This window comes from Meles meles, chromosome 4 (assembly GCF_922984935.1).
Source record: "Meles meles chromosome 4, mMelMel3.1 paternal haplotype, whole genome shotgun sequence".
Classification (NCBI taxonomy): domain Eukaryota; kingdom Metazoa; phylum Chordata; class Mammalia; order Carnivora; family Mustelidae; genus Meles; species Meles meles.
The window spans coordinates 7,804,581-7,822,975 of NC_060069.1; the positions used below are offsets into that span (position 1 = coordinate 7,804,581).

At 47.8% G+C, this 18,395-nt stretch overlaps 1 protein-coding gene across 7 annotated transcripts in view; it reads right to left on the reverse strand.

Annotated features, from left to right (window-relative positions):
• Window positions 1–497: 497 nt before the first annotated feature.
• Window positions 498–18,395, reverse strand: part of TMEM108 (transmembrane protein 108) — a 371,538-nt gene continuing 353,640 nt past the window's right edge. For 6 of the 7 annotated variants that reach the window (XM_046001480.1, XM_046001478.1, XM_046001479.1 and 3 more), the window contains 3 exons: window positions 15,910–17,337; window positions 8,115–8,269; window positions 498–2,246 (listed from right to left, as the gene is read on the reverse strand). In XM_046001480.1, coding sequence (XP_045857436.1) covers window positions 2,124–2,246; window positions 8,115–8,269; window positions 15,910–17,337 — 1,706 coding nt within the window. In that variant the 3' untranslated portion in view covers window positions 498–2,123. Of the gene's footprint in view, window positions 2,247–5,898; window positions 5,987–8,114; window positions 8,270–15,909; window positions 17,338–18,395 lie in introns of those variants that run through there. The other variant, XM_046001484.1, reaches the window with a different exon arrangement.

An 18,395-nucleotide genomic window follows, 5' to 3' on the forward strand; every position in this document is an offset into this window, starting at 1 on the left:
CTCCAGCTTTCTCTTACCCAAAGATATGTACAGCAAAACCCCCAACCCCAGGGAAGGAAGAGGAGAGAGAAGGGATGTACCTTACTTGACACCAATGTTTCCAAAGACCGAGAGAGAGATGATTCTCTTTTGAAGAAATCACAAACATGTTCTAAAGGATTTGTATAATTAAATGACAAATTGCTAATCCTATTAGCTCTTTACACTCATAAAACCCAACTTACTGTTAAAATAGATTAAAAAATACAGATGAATATTAAACAGTGTCAGTCCTTAAGGAAGACTTAAAAGTTATTTTAAAATGAAAAGAATGCAAAATGTATTAGCAACTTAATCTTCTGGCTAATAAAATAAGTTTATTTATATATACATGGTAGTTGAATTCTGTGGATAAGGAAAAATAAGTCATACATCCACATATATATATATATATATATAACATATGTATCTTTGATTACATATATTATATATAGATTTACTTTACAAACAGATTTCTTTATATACACACACACATTGCTATAGTAAATGCAATAGCTGACAGAAATATAAGGTTAAAAGATCAGACAGCAGGACACTGGCAAATGAATCTCAGAACAACATTTAACCTGCTTCCTTGTGGGTTGAAGAATCTTTAAAGAGAGACAACCACCAAACTCATGTTAAGTAGATCCATACAACATTGAGAACACACATTTTTGAAGGCCATCTTTTTTTTTTTTAAAGGAAACGTATGAAGAAAGCAAAGTTATGATAAAAAGACCACAGTAAAAACACGAACATATGAATCAACATTCAAGTCAATTCCCAATCTGACTATAAGAACATCTATATTCAAAATATACTATCAAACTAATTTTCTTTTAGAGAAAGAGTCAAAGCAGTTCTCTTCTCTTCCCACCATCTACTAGGAAAAAAAGTAAGAAGCAGCCATCTGTGGAAGCCCCTGGTACATCTCTGCGGGTTTGACCCCTCCTGAGTGTGGGTGGGGGAGGTGGCTGGCCCACCACTGGTGAAGTCAGCCATGCAGGGGAGACTAGGAAATGAGCACTGGGTGGGAAGCCCATCTGGGGACCCACAAGCAGGTCTGCAGTGCTAAGGAGGGAAAAAAGGATGTCTTCTCCCAAGCGATCCACTTTGGCAATCTTGTTTTTGTAAGATCGCAGGAGGGTTTAGAAAATCACAGCTCCACGCTTCCAGGCCTCTTACATAACCATGTTCCTCAGGGGCACAGTGAGATGCCTTTTGAGAAAACAAAGCTGAACCCCAATAAACATTTGATCCTTGAGGAAGGGCAAGCATTTCCAAGCTCCAGGGTTAGGAGCCACATCTAAACCATCTCCAGAGAAAGGCACAAGTTTGAAAGCAGATGTAGGTGTTGGAGAGGAAGCAGGAATGTGCTTGAGGGGGTGGGGGGCTTTTTTGTCCCAGCGCAAGGCAGTCCTGTTGTTTAGCACAGTGGAGGCTCCCTGGCGTGTGACGTTAGGGGGATGTGGCCTTGGGACGCCGGATGTCCTCCGCAGACTCCTGAGGGCTGCATGCTCTACCTGCTGTCCTGAACTCAGATGCAATTCGCCTCGACGGCCAATGGCGCCGCGGTGCGAGTGCAGGCTCCTCATTCATGGGGTGATGAGACGTTCCCTTTTCCTGCTCTGTGGGCAAGTCTTTTGCTTCTCCCTAGGTGGCCCAGTTGCCTTCACTGGTGTGCATAAGGACGGGGAGGAAATGGGGTTCCACTGACTCAAGAAGAACTGGAGCTTTAAGAAGAACTCAAGGGTCGTGCTCGTGACCATTTTAACACTTCACGTCTACAGGTCTGTCTCTTCCCTCACCTGTCTGGGGCTGCTGGGACCCCCAAATGCTCAAGGACAGTTATTAAGAGAAGCAATCAATGCAACTGCTTTGCTTAGAAATACCTTTATTTTATAAAGCCACAGATCAATCTGTAAAGTTTTTTTTTTTTAAACCACACTTATAAAAAAGATGTTGACAATTCTTAGGAAAAAAAAGCTGAAAATGTTTCTTATTAAGTCAGGGTTACACAAAGATTATATTTATAATATATATTTGTATATTTATAATTTAGAGACGAAAGGTAGGGAACAGCAAAGCGAGGGCTGCTGCGGTTAGATCTCTGATACTTGATCATTTCCCACAAACAGTGTTTCTTGGCAGAAGGGGTTGACGAGGACCATCCCAGTGTCTCTGTAGTCACCATTGGCTGGGGATCGGGGTTCCGAGAGCTGGTCCTGGGAACAGGGAGGGAGGAGATAGTATGTACTTGGAGGGTTCAGGTGGTGGCCATTCATAAAGAAAGACACACACAAGGACATCCATTTCCACATGAGATTGCTTGGTAAACATTTTCATCGTCTTCACTGCCAATGCTGAAGTGCAGAGCCCTCTCTGTTCTTCCTTCAGATTTTTATAGAAGATTTCCTGCTCTCTGAATGACTCCCAGCTCAGGTTGCCAGAGACGGCATTGCTCTCCGTGTAGGAGTCTGAGAGGGCTTGCCGGGCATGACACATAGCACATGGCTTACTGCCCTCATGGGCAAAACTGGGTCTGTGTGGGCCCCGGACTCTCATTCCTGCCTCCTTCTCACAGCTTTCTGGGAGACCTGGAGGCTTTTCCTCCCTGCACTTTCACACCCTAAAATTCTCACCTCTTTCCTCTCCCAGCACCCGCCTGTCTGAGCCTTTAAGGGCTCATTCCTCCCCCTCCTGAGTCCTCCCAGAGCCTGGTCAGAATTACTGCCCCATTTCTTGTAGCATTAGATGTCCTGAGGTGAAGAGATAATGAGTCTCTACATGACAGTAGGTGGTTAGTGAAAAATTCAGTCTGTCTACACAGTCCCAGAAATGGAAAAGCCTAGAGATAAGCAATTCACTGATCAGGTCTTCTGAACAGTTTTGGCTTCAATGAACAAGGGTTGCAAGCATTTGTGGTCCACTAGACATCTGTACTCAGGGTCAGGCCCAGGGATTAATTCAGGGGAAAAATTAGCTTGTTCCAATTCTAAAAAACGGATGTCTCAGAACCTGTAGGCTACTTCAGGACAAAGACTCAGTAATATGCCGAGGTAGAACTGGCTTAGGCCAGACTTGCTTAGATGTCTTCACTTAAAGAAGATATGATTAATTCTCTGAAGTTTATTTTAAGCAAAACATGTATAATTTTGGGGGGAGTACATATTGTCTTATGGAAAATAAGGAGAGAGAGGAAGAAAGGCCATTTGTTGGGGAAATGCCTTTTCAGAAGATAAAAATTTTCTTCAATGACTGGAATTGACTGAGTGTCCATCTGAGAGGTAGACACGGGGTCAGCCCTCTGAGTAAGGAAAACAGGGCATCCCCTTTTTCCACTTGGCTTTAGGTTGAGCTGTGGAGGGAAATTTTGTGGCCAAGATCTGGTGTGTCATTTTACAGTTCTTACAAAGCAAGTGTTCACCAAGGGTGAACTGTGTGGATACTTCCCACAGTGTGAAAGAGAAATTTACTTAGAAAATAACAGACAAGAAAAAAGAAAAAAGAGGAGGAACGGCTGGAAGAGGGGGAAAAAAGGTATGGAAAAATTTCCAGGCACATTTTGAGCATTACAATTTTGCCTGTACAGCCTGGAATTGTGTTTTGCTGCTTTCATCAACCCAGACGGGGAGCAGGGCACCAGAGAAACTTGCTTAGGCAAAGCACTTGGCAGCCACCAAAGCTGGCAGCTACACAGCAGGCTGTGAGTGCAGCCTCAGGCTGTGGTGTGCAGGGCAGATGCCCTGTGACCACATCACCGTGCTATGGGGGGTCTGCAGGGCCTGCGTATACCCAGGGAGTTGGAACAAATTGTAACATTACTCTAAATAAAGCAGAATGACGGCAACTGACCTGCTGGGAGGGAAAGAGTGATAAAACCCATTCTGAAGCCAAACTGACCTTCCTGTTGCTGGTTTTCTTGCAATCTCCTGACCTGGGATGGTGACTATGGCAGGGGTGGGTTGGGTGGATGGGTGGGGCAGCCTCTACTAGAACCTCTGGCTTTTGTCTGATGGCAGCCCCAGTGCTCTGGGTTGGAATGACTAACTGGGATGCTGCATAAGCACGGCCTTTTCTATAGTAAGCTCACAGACACTGTCCTTTGGCTTTGGTTTTCATTTACCAGTTTGCAAAGAGAATATGAGAAATTTAGAGTTCAGAGATTCAGAGCCTACACTCAAAATGTGGCCAGCCCCTTTGCCAACTTACCCATTTTTTCACTCACTAGAATAGTTCTCATGAACACTTTAAAAAAAATTAACATATATTATTTATTGCAGAGCTACAGGTCTGTGATTCATCAGTTATTACATAATTTGTAGCACATACCCTCCCCAGTGTCTATCACCCAGTCACCGCATCCCTCCCACACTTATCTCCTCCAGCAACCCTCAGTTTGTTTCCTGAGATTGAGTCTCTTATGGTTTATCTCCCTCTCTGGTTTTGTCTTGTTTGATTTTTCCCTCCCTTCCCTTATGATCCTCTGTCTTGTTTCTCAAATTCATCCTATCAGATCACATGATAATTGTCTTTCTCTGATTGACTTATTTTGCTTAGCATAATAGCCTCTAGTTCCATCCATGTCATCGCAAATGGCAAGATTTCCTTTTTGTTGTTGGCAGCATAATATTCCATTATATATATGTGTATGTGTGTGTGTGTGTGTGTGTGTATACACACACACACACACACTTTTTTAAATCCACTCATCTGTCAATGGACATCTAGGCTCTTTCCATAGTTGGGCTACTGGGGACATTGCTGCTATAAACAAGGGGGTACACGTGCCCCTTCGGATCACTACGTTTGTATCTTTAGGGTAAATGCCCAGTAGTGCAATTACTGGGTCGTAGGGTAGCTCTATTTTCAACTTTTTGAGGAATCTCCATACTGTTTTCCAGAGTGGTTGCACCAACTTGCATTCCCACTAACAGTGTAGGAAGGTTCTCCTTTCTCTGAATCCTTGCCAACATCTGTCATTTCAGGAACATTTCTCAAAGCATTTTTATTTTTTATTGAAGTATAGTTGACATACAATATTATATTAGTTTCAGGGTTGTGACAAAGTGATTTGACAATTATGTACATTATGAAATGCTCACCACAATAAGTGTAGTTACTAATTTTGCTATGCAAGATGTACACTGACCACACTAAAGGTCAATGCTTTCATGAAGCCTGTTGCTCTGCCCTTTGGGTCAACATTTTTATTGAGCTTCCACTGCGTGTTAGGCTTTGGGCTGGGTGATGAGTCAATCGTGAATAAAACTTATGGCTCATTCATGTGATAAACATTTACCAAGTACCTACCATGTTCTGGGCACTGTTCTAGGTGCTAGGGATAGAGCAGTGAGAACAAACTTCTGCCCTCAGGCAGCTTGTACTCTGTGAAGAGACAGATAATGGGCCTGTCAACAGAGAATGATGCAGTGTCAGGTGGTGAGAAGTGCTCTGAAGAAAAATAAAGTAGAAAAGAAGATAGAAAACCATGGGGTGGAGGTGGGCTTCTACTCTGTATAGAGAAGTCAGGGAAAGTTTCCCTGAAGATGCAGCACCGGAAAAGAGACCTGAAGGAAGTGAGGGATGGAACCAGGAAAAGAGCATTTTACACAGGTGCAAGAGAAATCTTGTGTTTTTGGAAAGACTGTGTTGAGGAAGAGCCAAAGGCTGGTGTGGCTCAAGTGTGTGGTCAGTGGGAGGTCTGGCAGGAGGGGGCCAGGGAGGTGGGCAGGGCCAGCCTGTGACGGGTCTGGTAAGAAGAATCTGGATTTTGTTCAAAGTGTGAAGAGGAGCCATTTGAGGGTTGGGAGACATGGCAGACACGGACTCCTTCCTTGAGAAGATCATCTGGCTACTGTGTGGAGGACAGGAGGCAAGATGGTAGCAGAGACCTTGTTTTCAGAAGTTACCATAGCAATCCATGGTTTGACGGAGGCAGCAATGTGGGTGGTGAGAAGTACTCCTGTATCGGAAGAACCAAGAGGATCTGCTGATAGACTGGGTGTGCAGTGTGTGAGAGGAGAAGGTGGCTGGCAATGCCATTTATGTAATGAGAAACACCAGGGAACTTCTGGGTGTTTGGGTGGGGAGGGGAAGTCAGCAGTTCAATCTTGGGAATGTTGAATTTGAGATGCCCATGAGACATGCACAGCAGTAGCTGGGTACATGAGTCTGAGTGCAGGGGAAACGTCAAGATCAGAGGTGGAAACTGCAAGTCAACGGTGCAGAGATAATATTTAAAGTCATGGAACTAAGTAGAGAGAAGAGAAGCAGTGGGAAGGCTGAACCCGGGCACTGCAGTGATTAGAAGCTGGCCAAAGGCCTGGGAGCCAGTGATGGAGACTGAGAAGGAGCTGCTGAAAGGTGGAGGAGAGCCAGGACAGGCTGGGGTGAGGACAGAAACTTTCTGAGGAGGAAATGACTGACGGTGCTGATGCTGCTGGTAGATTGAGGAAGAGGAATGTTTAGAACTGACTCCTGGGTTTTACAGTGTGGAAGCAACGGGGTATTCTAGCTGGGGAATGAAATATTAAACTAATATCAGGTCAGCAGCTACATCCTTACAACTCTGGTAAGTGCCATGATGGAAAAAGCATAAGGAGCTGAGACCATATGTTAGGAGAGCAGAGCCCAGCGTGGCAGGTCACGGAAGCTCTCTCTGAGGAAGTGACAGTTAGACTGGGCCTGAACAATGGGTAGGAGTTACTGAGATGAACAAAGGAAGGGGCGCTGAGGAGGGACAGAACACATCCCAGTAGAAGGAACAGTCATGCACAGCCCCAGAATGGGGTGTAACTTGGTGTTATAAAGAAATGAAAAGAAATCCAGGGTGGCTGAGCTCAGCAGATGAGATAGAGAGTGGCATGATGTGAGGCTGAATGGTTGGGCCAGGGCCAGGTCCACCGCATGGGCCCTTCTGAAGACTGTGAATTTTAACTTAAGAGCATCAGGAAGCTACTAAAGGATTCTGAGTCTGGGAGTGATGTGATCACATTTATGTTTATAAAAGCCCACCCTGGATGCTGTGGGGGATGGATCCGCAGGGGAAGAAGGGACTGTCTCCAGAACTCTTTGCAGCTCTCACTGCTTTTACTCAGATGTCTGCCATTTATCGCCCGGGCCATCACGATTGCCTTCTAGCTGGCCTTCTTACTTTGAGTCTGTCTTCCCACCTGTCCTCCCATCCATTCATTCATCCATTAAACCACCCTACCTCTCCTTCCTAGCTGTTCACCAAGCACGTATAGAGGACCTTCACCAGGTCATCAGCACAAGCTTTTTAAAACCAGGTCACACAAAGCTCAAAACTTTCAGTGACCCTCCACTGCCCAAGACGGAAGTAACACTCCATTCAAGCCTATTCAAGCCCATGCCTAATCAATCTACCTTTCCTGCTGTGCCCTGGCCTCTGCCCCCACCTGTATGAGAGGGGAAGGAGCACCTGTCAAAGCCTAGTTCTCTCACTGGCCAGATGGGTATTTGGGGCAATATTTCCTGACCCAACCTATTCTGTTCTTCCATGACATGCTGTGTGCGGCCCACATTCCCACCTTTATTCAGGTTACTTCCTTCGTTGGAATACCTGTCAAAATCCATTTATCCTTCCTAACCCCCCTGCAAAGGCTTTCTTCTCCTAGATTTCTACAGCCCTCCACCAACTCTTCTTGTATCTCCCCTAGTTTGTCCGCTTTTGAATGATGCTTGGGGCTTAGACCTCAGCCACATCTTGGAATCTGGGCCCCAAGCTCTCATCTTCCTAATCCCCAGAGACTGCCTGCCACAAAATGGGTTCTCAACGAATACTTATTGAATTGTTCCCAGCAGCCCAGGGGTCTCAAGAACAGGGCTTCCCGAACTTTAACATGTATAGAAAGCACCTGGGAAGTCTTGCTAAAATACAGATTGATTCAGCAGGGCTGGTGTGGGGCCTGTAGTTTCCTGGGTGCGGCTGCTACTGGTCTATGGACCATCCTTTGCGGACAAGACACTAAGAAGCAAGTAGATGCTCTGTGGGTTACTCTGCAGCCTGTGCTATTCCCTGTGCTGGGGCCGGACCTTCCAGGGGCACCTCATGGTTTGGGGCTTGTTACCTCAGAGGTTTCAAGGGACTGGATCTCCCTTGGTAACTCCACAGCATGCTTGTTGAAGTAGTCCATGGTGATGGCATTGTTCCAGTAGCTCAGGTTGTTCTCTGGATTGGCCGTCTTTTTCTTCCTCCTCAGGCAGCACACTGTCAGCAAGACAGCTGTAGAAAGAGTCCAAGTTAGAGACGGGGGAGGGAGACAAGCATGACGCCAGCATTGCTGAGTGACAGAAGCAAGTCTCCAGGTGAATTTGTGGTGGCCATATATTCAGCCACTTACCCCATTTGTTAATTTGTTTGTTGGTTCAACAACTATCTACGCACATTGAGTGCCAACTTCAGGCCAGGTTCCGGGAGAGAGGGAGTGAAAAAAAAGACAAGGCTGCCCTGTGTCATAAACATCCCTCCTAGTTTGTGTATGGAGGAGCACAAGAGGGTCACATGATATAACAAACTAAACAAATATAAGGTAAATTCAGACAGCAATAATTGTTCAAAGAAAATAAAATAGGGTGAAGTGAGGGAGCCCATGGAGAGGAGTTGAGGAGAGAATGCTTTAGGGTGATCATGAAAGGCTTTCCTCAATGTGTGATCCTATCTGTCCAATCTCTGAGATTTATGGAGCCCCAGGGAGGAATGAGTATATTTGGATGTTGTGAATGAACAGGTATGTGAACAGAGGGGCTTCCGCTTGCCAAGAGGAAAGGCTTCTGAGGTTGGGGAGGTAAGGTGGCCTGTCCAGGCTCACACAGTGCTGTAATGGATGTAAAGGATGTAAAGGATGACAGCAGCCTTCTTGGGGAGAAGCCAGGAAATGAAGATTGGGCATTTCCCTGCCAGGATTACCATCATCATAGCCTGTGGGGTGGCCGAAACTCCAGGCCAGGGGTGGGCAGGGCTGCAGTCAACATCTTGGAGGTGAAGACCATCTGTGCTGGGGAGAGGGGATCCCAGATCCGGCAGTTCAGAGGCTGGCGCCGTCATGGCAATGACCACCAGGGGGCAGCAGAGGGCCAGCTCTGTCCAAGACAGCCTGAGGATTTGGCCAGCATCAAGGGGCCTGTACATGTCAGGGTTTGGGGTATCTGCTAAAGTTGGCATCCATATAGGCTGAGACCTCAGGGTCCACCGCTTTCAGTCCCTGTGGGATAACAGGATTTCTGTAGCTCTCTTCTCAGCTGCTGGCCTTGCTGACATCTCAACCTGAAAAGACCTCCAGGCAAGGGCAAGAGATTGGGCAAGTTTCTATTGATCTGATCTGCTTTGATCAGAAAGAATTCCCATTTGCTCACTACTTTTCTAGGTACCCTTAAAAAAGTTTTAAAGATATAAAGGACATTTCTGAATGTCTGAGCTAAAAGAAATTTCAGACTGGCTGGTATAGACTTTAAAATATTGAAAAATTTCCAAACTCAAGCTCTCTTTTTTTCTTTTCTCCCTTCCTTCCAAAGAAAGACATGATTGAAGGATGAATGGGGGTGAGGTGGGGGAGCTGTAGAGCTCAGTCTGAAAATGCGAATGTAGGGCATCTCCTTACTCTACAGATGAGCAGACTGGTCCAAAGCATCCCGCTGACTTGCCGCAGGTCACAGGTCTGTGAATGGCAGGGCTGGAGCAAGGCCCCAGGTCCTGTCTCCCCTTTCTGGTACCTTTATTCTTCACTGTCACTACCTTTCCATCCTGTTCCGGGAACTGGGATGGTGAAACGGCCTGGGGGAATTCAAACTGGTGAAACAGAAGCCATAAAGCTACTAACCTGTGTTGGGACAGGTTGCAGAGTCTAGGTCCTCTGACCCCCAGTCCAGTGCTCCCTCAAGCCCACACTGCCCCTGGCTCCAGAGCCAGGACGCAGGACCAGGACTCTGCCTTGTGGGAAGAGCTGGCCCTGTTGCAGGATGGTCTGGGCGTTGGATCAGGGAGCTCTGTTCCGAGTTTTCTCCCCTCAAATGTTGTTCGTGCTTCAGGCCCAATTGTTTCTCTCAGGGGATTCCCAGTGCCTCTCAAGTGCTCTTTCATTTACAATAGAAGCTGGCCTGGCCACAGAAAGAACTTGGGCATGGAGTCTAAAAGGCCTGGGTTCAAGTCTGACTCTGCTGCGTGTTACATTAGGTAAGTCACTTCCGCACACTTGACCACTGTGGACTCACAGGGCTGTAATGGGAGCTAGAGGTCATGAATGCGAAATGCTGAGCACACTGCCTGACGCACAGTCAGTACTTATGTAATGGAGTTTTCTTTTTGTTTTTCCAGCACCCTCCACAAGAGCAAGAAAAACTGGGCTATATGACTATTGAGTGGCTCAAGGCCAAGGGACCACCTGTGATTTAGAACTTTCATTATTTTGCTAGCCTGACCTTTCATCCAAGAAGAAGTACAATTCAGACTTAAGGAGTTGCTAATATATGTCCAGCGCTGACCTAGGCACTTTACAGTCTGATTTAACCCACAAAATAGCTCTCAGGAATGTACTGTTACTCTTCCTCTTTGCAGAAGAGGCAAATGAAGCTCATGGAAGTTAACAAAATTGATCTTGATCACTCAGGTAATTAATGGAACTTGACCTGGGTCTCTGTGACCCTCAGGGAAATGCTTGTTGTCTTATATTGCCCTGAACACTGCAGGGAACACATCTGAGGCATGGGGAAGCACTTTGTAAATGATACAACTCTGTGCAAACACAAGCCCATGCTGTCATCTGCCTTTTTTTTTTTTTTTTTTTAAGAGAGAGAGAAGGAGGCAGAGAGAGTGTGAGCAGGGAGGGGGAGAGGGAGGAGAGAGAATCCCAACTGGACAGCACACTCAGGGCTTGATCTCATGACCCTGAGATCATGACCCAAGCTGAAATCAAGGGTCAGATGCTTAACCGACTGAGCCACCCAGATACCCCTGGCATCTGCCTCTTGAAGGCCCTGAGCTAACACAGTGGATATTAATCCTATTTTTATAGGCGAGAAAACACTGGGCCAATGGTTAAGTAACGTGTCCAAGCCCCACAGGTGACTGGCAGGAGAGGTGCTGTGACATATTTGATTCCACGAGCCAAGTCTTTCTATTATACCGGGCTTCTCCAGGGATTTATGCAGGTTTAATGTTTAAAAAAGGTTAGAAGACAAGGAGCTGTCACATATTTCAGTCTGGCTCCTTCACTTTGAAGACGAGAAAGCGGACATTCTGGAAGGGAAGATTGGTCCAGTGGTGCCAGCCTGAGGGACCAGCCTAGCTTGTGGACAATCACTTCCTTTCTTTGGGGGTTCGGGCAGGAGGCTCAGGGAGGCCTCAGGGTACGGAAGGATGCCAGGCTGGACATGAGGCTATAGACGTGGGGAAACCAGGTTTGGGGGCTTACGGTCAGCTCCCCATCCTGGTGGGTGAGAGTAGAAGGCTCCAAGCAGGGGGTGCTGGTTGGAAAGCACAGAGAAGAGGTGTGAGAGCATGGCACTCTGGTCCAGCTGAGGTGACAGCCCCTGGACAACGCCGCCTGGCCCTGGGGCCACTCCACATCCCCCTTGCTTCAGTTAGCTCACAAGCCCCAAGGAGACACACTTCCTTCCACCCTCCTGGTCACACTTCCTTCCCATTCCAATTTATTCTACTCTTTTCATGGAAAGAGTAACTCTGACCCATGTTTTCTTATGTAATAACTACAAAGTCATTTTGGACCTGTAAGAGATACATTTATCTAATGGCATTCACCACCAATCTGGAACGAAGCCAGAATGCTCTGGGGTGCAGTGCACATGGACCCTCACACATCTGGGGCAGAGAGAGGTATTACTCTGTTTCAGCCAGGCTCAACCTAGATTGGTGGTGAAAAACACCTGCAGCTGGTCTGGTTCCTGTTCTCACCATCCATAAAGCCTTTCATCTTTCTCAGGGAGGCAGGGTGAAGACATTCTTGAGGATGGATTTGGTATGTGCCACAGAACTGACCTCCTGATGAAAGCCCAGAGCACTGACTGGGGTGTGTGAGGATCAATTCAGTGCCAGGCCCAGAGGGTTCTAAAAGAAGGTGGTGGGCTCTTTGCATCCTGATGGTGGCAGCAGAGACCAGCTCAAGAGCCACATGGCATCTCTGCCCTAGCCAAATGTGGCCTGGATCCAATCAATTTTGGTTTTCAGCACATCTGAACCCCTGTGTGGCTGTCTCTGGCATGGCTCAGGAGACAAAGCATTTCTCAGTCCTTGCACATACATCTTTCCAGCCATTGGGTAGAGCTTACGATCTGGAAGGGTGGGTGGAACTGATGCCAGCCCTTTTGGGCAGCCTGAGATTTGCTGTGATAACCTCCTGTCTCCGACAGAAGCAGGGGATTCAACCACCCGCCTAGCAACTCTGGCCTCCTGAAATCTGGTTTCTGGTACATGGAGGAAAGCAGGGACAAGATCAGGGCTGGTCTGAAAAGCCAGATGTGAGGAAATCTATGCATGCACTTTGCTACTAACCCAGACTGCCTGAAATATATGGCAAACTGGCAGTGAAGACCCTTCTTGGAGGGCAGTAGAGTGAGCTTTAGGATAAATGCAGCTGCTGGAAGAGGTCTGCTTATCTGATGACTGGAGTGGGGTGAGGCTATGAAATCAGCCTGGATATTTACTCATCTGTGCTTCGAAAGAGCACGGTATTTTGAAGCTGGACAAAATGTCCAGCTTTGATGTCCCTTGCATCAGGGTCTTCACCGGGCCCCAACAGGATGGTCCCACAGGAATTGGGGCATGACTAAGGATAGGGAACTCTCTGTGGAGGCAGCTAGGACTAAGGCAGGGATCTTGGCAAGTAGGGCTTAAGGGAGCCTCCCAAGTGCACACTGGGAATTCAAGACAGATGCTGAAGGACATGGAGTCTGTGGTTCCAAGGGGCTGTGAGAGTCCACTTTGAACCAAGGTTCATAGCTTCCTTTACAAAGTAGTACTTTCTACTCCAGCATCCGAAGGCTCTTTCAGAGTGCCGGGAGCATTCTCTATGTGCAGTTTCAGGCTGTGTCCTTGTTTCTGTCTTGGCTGACATTATTATGCATGGTTTAGGCAGCCCAGGGGTTTTCTGACTTTGCAGTAAGATCTAATTTCAAACTCACACATGGCAAAAAGGGCTGTAGAAGTCTTGTTAGAACTGTAAAACAGGTGGGTGTGGCCCGTGGGGTGAGGCCTAGATCTAATCTGTGCTGTCCAGCTCAGGTAAAGAGAAAGGCCCAGGTGGGGAGAGGGCTCTGGGAGCTGGGGGAGGCAGCCACATCAGATATCTCAATTCCCTAATGCTTGGCATAGTGCCTGGCACACAAGGGGCACTTGGGAAATATTGTGTTGAATCACAACAGATTCCACTACCAGATCTGAGAGGACTTATGTGATTGGGACCCTGGGCAGGTCAGTTCACCTGAAGACTTAGTCCCTGCCTATAAGGTATGTTCCTTGCATAGCATGTTTATTATGTTTTTTATTCCTTTGATTAGTCTGTTTTACAGACGGCTTGGTTAAAAATAATGGGAACTCACTTTGTAAACTAAAGCTTCTAGAGACACTTAAAGAATAAAAAATTTAAAAAATGGTCTCTAATGTGGTTACTTCTCAAATATGACTATTATTAATAATTTATTGGCTAATAGAACTACATTTTCTCATTATCATTCTTCTGTTTTAGAAGTGGACAATCACAGTTTTAAGCATTCATGTGTGTTTCCATGAGAGACAATAAAGGCACTTAATGAAAGAATAAAATATGCAACCTGCAAACATTTTCACTTTTCCTAAATTGGGTCCTTGAGCAGAAGTAGGTTACCCACCTTTGACATGGAAAGTTTGCTTTGCTTTTCAACTAGAAGGGAACAAAAAGCTGGGAGAGGTCACTTCTGAAAAGAATCCAGAATCTAGATTTAAAAAGATCTTGTTGGTACAACGCCAAGTAGAAATTATGCTCATGTTAAAGGCATATACCTCCTGCACTAATGTTCAAATGACCCATGGCATGAGGAAAGGCTGGGAGAGCAGCTCAACAGCCTCCTCTGTGGAAAGTTTCTGGCGCTTCATTCTTATTGAGATCAGGATGAGCCCATGGTGTGATGTGACAGTTAGTATAACGGACAGAACTAATATCAGTTTTGGCTTCCTGAGTGTGACTGAAGTGTCCAGAACAAAGGAAACACCACCTGCTCTCCTCTGTCATGGCTGGCCATGTGGAACACTATGCTCCCTACTGGGAGAGCAGGGCTAAACTTGTGGTCATCTGGAGCGGCAAATGATGGGGTAGGGCCAGGGATTTGTGAGATTTGAAGGAATCGGGATGAGCGGCTTAGAAAAGGAAAAGCTGGGGCGCCTGGGTGGCTCAGTGGATTAAGCCCCTGCCTTCGGCTCAGGTCATGATCTCAGGGTTCTGGGATCGAGCCCCGCATCGGGCTCTCTGCTCTGCAGGGAGCCTGCTTCCTCTTCTCTCTCTGCCTGCCTCTCTGCCTACTTGTGATCTCTCTCTCTGTCAAATAAATAAATAAAATCTTTAAAAAAAAAAAAAGAAAGAAAAGGAAAAGCTGTCTTTGAGCACCATTTCAATTGTTTCAGGAATTGGTAGATAGACTGATTTTGTATGGTTTCAGAGGGCATGGCTTAGGACCACAGAGTGAAAATTACAAAGAGACAAATGTCAGGCTTCCAGGAGAGCTGGGTAACAACCTGAGGGAGTCAAAGGAGAATGGGCTGTCCAATGACTGAGGAGCACAGGGGGTTTCCTCCCCTCTGGAAGGGTTCCGAAGGAGGCCAGCCAATAACCGTGGAGGGGTGGGGGAAGCTAAAATTAGTGAGGATTCTTGTGAGTTTATTAGAGAAACTCTAAGAATCTAGGATCAAGTGCATGGGAAGACATAAAGGAAGCCCCAATATTCTGAGTGATTAAATCAGGTACTTTGTGGCAAGGTTAGGGGGAAGGATCTCTCAAATTCTCATTAAAGGAGTGACAGGTAGCAGCACGGAGGTGCTGGTGGCCTGGGAGAGCCCTTCTCCACCAGCACCAGTGGAAGCAATGCAGTCCACACTGCATCCAGCTCACACCATCCATGAACAAATAAAACTGTGGAAGAGGGAGAAAATAGCTAAATTCATGTGTAACTCTCAGGCTCTCAGTTTAGCTAAAGGAACTGCTGCTTTTGCTAAGGCTAATAGAAATTCCTGCAAGATCAAAGCCTCCTCTCCTTTTTTGGAGAAAGAGAGAAAGAGCAGGAGGAGAAGATATGAGGGAGAGGAGGAAAGATAGGCAGAAAGATGGATGTGAAGTGGGAGAGGAAGGTGAGGGCTCTACTACTTGCAGGCTGTATGTTTAGAAGTGCCAATGTTCCCCTATGGTGTCCGGGTGCCATGTCACAGTAGCCATTAGCAGGCTGCCCTTGAGGGTGAGTGTGGCAGGATGGTGTCATGACAAGAGCACTGGGCAGGAAGTTGGTGACCCTCTATCCCAGGCCTATCCCTCACTTAACTTCAGGCTCCTGGGTGAGCCATGGCACCTCTCCAGCTTGGTGTTTCTTTCTGCACAATTCAGAGCTTGACTGGACTACTTGGAAGGTTCTCCCCCACTCCTGGGAGCTCTTTTCTTTTATCACGAGTGGGCATCTGATCCATGGCCTGGCATAGCTAAGGACCAGGGGTAGGGATAAGCCATGATTTGTGTCCTGCCACCTAGTTTCCTACAATTCTGGGAAGTTTTGCCACCTGTTTGGTAGGCACTTCCCAGCTCTGGGGCAAAGGATCTCTGGGAACAGACAAGTTGATGTGATAGAGGGAGAGGAGGGAAAAGGGGAGGAGTAAGGAGAAGGTGAGGCACTTACAGCAGGAGGAGATGGGCACGCTGATGGCCAGGATCACCCAGGCGATGTCCATCTTGCTCAGGCAGATGGTGGCTCTGTGCTGGGGTTTGTCCCCTTCGGCCACATGGGATATATTCCCTGCTGTTCCAGGCTTCCAGGTCCCGGCAGGGACTAGGCGGTTGAGGAAGTTTCCTGTGGCTGTGGACACCACTGTGGAGAGAGGACTGGGCACCCTGTTGGTCATGGTGGGGGTGGTTGCAGCCTCCTCCTTGGCTTGGGAAACAGTGCTTTCTGAGCCCCTGGTGGGGTGGGCTGGGGCCTGCGAGGTTGAAGATGTTCCCTGAGGGGTCCCCTTGGAAGGGGCTGAGACACTGGCATTGAAGGCAGCCTGGGTGGGCCCCGCGGTGGCTGTGAAGACCCCAGAGCTGGTAGATGGAGGTCTGTTGATGCCGGGGGTGACAGTAAGCCAGGAGTCACTGTGGCTGGGGCCATCCTGTGGGTCACCGCGGGGGTGCTGAGAAGGCACTGGGGCAGGTTGTGGACTGGCAGGGGCACCTGAGGCTACTGTGGTGTCCGGCTCCCCTCCTTGGCTGGTGAAGGTGGAACCACCCCCCTGGTCTGCTCTGCTAAGGCCTGGCTTGTCCTCTGCAGGCATCAGGGGGGTGGTGGGTGGTGCCCACGAGGTCCTGCTGGGCGCCATGGTTGTGGCCACTGTCTGGAGTTGTGGCAAGGAAGAATAACCCCAGAGTGGGTTCCTGGGAGTGAGGGTGGACAGGTCAGGTTCTATAGACTCTGTAAAGTTGCCTTTGTAGATCTGAAAGATTTTCCCCAGGGGCCGCTTCTGCCCTAGATGTGTGGAGCTCTGATTTCGTCCCCGCTGGCCTTCCTTCTTCCCAGAGTGGCCACTGGGTGCGGGCAGGACAGAGCGTGATGAACTGCTGGTCCCCTTTCGGGAAGAGCCTGGGGGCCTGGGAGGTCTGCGCGTGGTAGCCCGGGTAGGTGCTATGGTGGGACGGCTGGTGGCTCCCGTTGGCTTTGTCAGCAGGATGGTGGCCATAGCTTCCCCCTGGGGATGGCCCTCTGAGTGGGAGGATGTGGTTGCCATGGCAGCAGGAAGGGGCCCTGTGGTTAGGGGGCCTTCAGAATGTGGGCTGGTTGCTGTCACCATGATGGTGGAGACGGTGTTTGTAGGAGGGCGTCCATCTGGATGGGGCGTTGTCATTGCCATGGGAGCCGCAGCCTGTGAGGAGGATCCATCGGGATGGGGGGTCGGTGAGCCCACAGAAGTGGGGGCAGTTGCCATGGAAGAATGTCTGGTAGAGCTGAGGGTCGCTGTCACCATGGTGTCTGGGGTGGAGCCTGAGGGGAGGACCTGAAGAGATTCTCTGGGAGATGGTTCCTGGGTGGCAAATACCAGTGCTTCGGTCAGTGCCAAGATCAGGAGGAAGCCTTGAGAGGAAGACAGAGAGAAGAGGTGAAATACCTGGGGAGTTGCTCAGAGCCTGGACCTTCCTTACCCATGAACCTGTGGTGCTCTGGGAGCTAAAGGGAACACTGGGAGCATTCCGGAGGTCCGCACTGCCACCCTGACCCCCAAGAGCAGCTTCTCAGAACAGGCTGGGCTGGGTGTGGGAAGGATTATGGCCTCCGAATGCCTGCTGCCCTTCTGCAGCCAGGGAGTGGTCAAGGCCAGGTTGATCAGAGGGAGGCTGGCAGCTCTGTGTAAGCCAGCCTGAGTCAAATGTGGAAGGCTTCTGTGGGCAGAGCTGACCAACTCTTATGCCTTTTCTGAATATTCCATTTATGGACTGGGCAAAGGCACAAATTGTCAGACATCTGTTTATTCAGTCCCATTCACTGGGCAAGTAAGGAGGGTCTCTATCCTCTCCTTGACATTGGAGGACACAAAAATGGACAAAGCAGTCTCTGAGTGACTCTTGAGCTCTGAGTGAGCGCAAACCAATCCACAAGCGATCCTAAAACAAGACAGAGAAATCTCAGTGCCATAGGTCAGTGATAGGCAGAAGGGGACAGAGGTCCAGTGGGTGACCAGATCTGGTGCCCACATAGCACTTAGCAGAGAGCTGGAAGAGAAGATGCACTCCAAGAACACCAGCTGGTTTTATGGTTGTCATTAATGTTAACTGCTTTTCCTGTGGCGCTCATGTGGCTGAACTCTCTGTGGAAAATCACTGGTGATGCCCAGCCTTTTGAGTAGGAGGACTTCTTTTGAGCATTAAAAGAAAATCATGAATTTTGCATGATGATCAGTGTGTATGCTTTTGGTTCATTGAGAAAATGTACAGGAACAAAACCCTATAAATTTAAAAATACTTCTAAATATATGTGGATTTATTAATCATAATAGCATATGTCAAACTTTACAAATAATACATCTCATATAAATGTGAGACATAGGATCTGTTCAGATCCTATGAAAACTGGCCACCCTGGTACAATACATGGACCATGGTACAATGGTACAATATATGGGCTGGGAAGCACTG